The sequence below is a fragment of the Notothenia coriiceps genome, unplaced genomic scaffold (genome assembly GCF_000735185.1).
Source record: "Notothenia coriiceps isolate Sejong01 unplaced genomic scaffold, NC01 NC01_scaffold00010593, whole genome shotgun sequence".
NCBI classification, from domain to species: Eukaryota; Metazoa; Chordata; class Actinopteri; order Perciformes; family Nototheniidae; genus Notothenia; species Notothenia coriiceps.
Genome location: NW_011343294.1, coordinates 17,267 through 18,849, shown reverse-complemented (window position 1 = coordinate 18,849; position 1,583 = coordinate 17,267). Strand labels below are relative to the sequence as shown.

Here is a 1,583-nt window from a genome sequence, read left to right as displayed (position 1 = left end):
AACATTTCTTACAAAAACGACGCCAGATGTCACTGTAGTGTATATTTCTGCATATTTTTTTGAAAATCTAGTGTATTCATCATTTTCCTACACATTTATTCACAGGTGTCTTTAACCTGGAAGTTGCTCTTTAAAAGAAACAGAAACTACTCAGGTTTTCTGATGCATGTCTATTGTTTCTACTATTCCTGCTTCACCCTCTTGTCTGTCTATAGCTGTCATTTCATTATCCTTCATCCTTAGGTCCTAATTGCATATCTCTGTGTACTCTAAACCACTTCTACTGTATTTTTAGCTGGACGTAGGCAGTTTGCCCGACATGAATGGGCCCAGAAGGCAGCGTACCTGCTGGGCTGCACCTTGGAGGAGCTGTCCTCCTCCATCTTTAAGCACCAGGCTAAAGGAATGCAGCACTCCACCTCATTCAGAGGGAAAGCAGACGATGGAGGCCAGGGCGACAACTCAGGTAAAAAAACAACTTTTTAGATAATTTGCACACCGACTCTCCACTGAACCTCTGATGTGGTCAGCTGTGGTTGCTCTATCCCTGATAGTGTGTGAGGATCAGTTCATAGAAGCTCATTTGTATAGAGGGTAAAGTGATGACGTTTTTTATGTCTTGAACAAAACATGAAAGTATTTTAAGCCACTAGCTCCATACATAATATTTATAAATATCTCCTAAGCTACATGTGTAATATATATGTATATATTTCTTTTGATTGCACTTTTTAACTGAAGCTTCTTGTGTTTTTATAAATATCTCCATAACTGGAGATATTGTTTTTAAGTCACATTAAGCATTAATTAACCAAATAATCTATTTACTACATCTAATTCAAAAACATAAAAAAAAAACTTTGACTTTAGGACGGGGTAACCAGAAATGCTAACTCATTCCCAGGATTTAACACTCATCCCTGCACCACTCTATTTAGATGTTATACACTGCACTCTATAGGCGCTTTCACACCGGAGTACTTTTCCCACTTTAGTTCCGATTTAGTTCCGAAATGTCGCGTTCACACCAAAATAATCCGGAACTAAAATGAGTTCATGAGAACCTTTTTACCCCCTTTTTCCCGTCCCTGCTAGAGAGCGGGGACTTTCTTGGGAGAAAAAGGTTCCTATTTCTGATTGGCTGGGCGGATTGCAAACCACGCCCCGTAAAACTCCCAAAAGAATTTGTGAAGCTGCCATTTTATTATCCTTGCATTAGCATGATTAGCATTAGCACAGCGCACAAATGCAGAGAGACTAGCTTATAATAATAATAATACATTTGATTTATATAGCGCTTTTCACAACTCAAAGACGCTTTATTGTATGAGGGAGGGTAGATAAACAAGGACAGGCAAACAAATAAATATATTAAAATAAAATAAACAAAAAAAAGGCAATCAAGAGGAAGTTGATTGAGAGGGGAGGGGGGCTTATGAGTAGACAGAGTTGAAAAGATGTGTTTTGAGGCGGGACTGAAAGACTGTGAGAGACTCTCAATCGCGATTACGCTTGCTTGGTAGCACATGTCTTCCGAGTCACTTCCTTCAGAAGTTAGGCAAGAATCCTTCCTGGCATTCGGA

General features: G+C 39.2%; 1 protein-coding gene across 1 annotated transcript in view; it reads left to right on the top strand.

Moving 5' to 3' along the window:
* Positions 1–1,583, top strand: part of LOC104946093 (unconventional myosin-XVIIIa-like) — a 36,373-nt gene that overhangs the window by 19,497 nt on the left and 15,293 nt on the right. The window contains exons 14-15 of the mRNA XM_010771849.1: positions 296–466; positions 555–594. Coding sequence (XP_010770151.1) covers positions 296–466; positions 555–594 — 211 coding nt within the window. The remainder of the gene's footprint in view (positions 1–295; positions 467–554; positions 595–1,583) is intronic.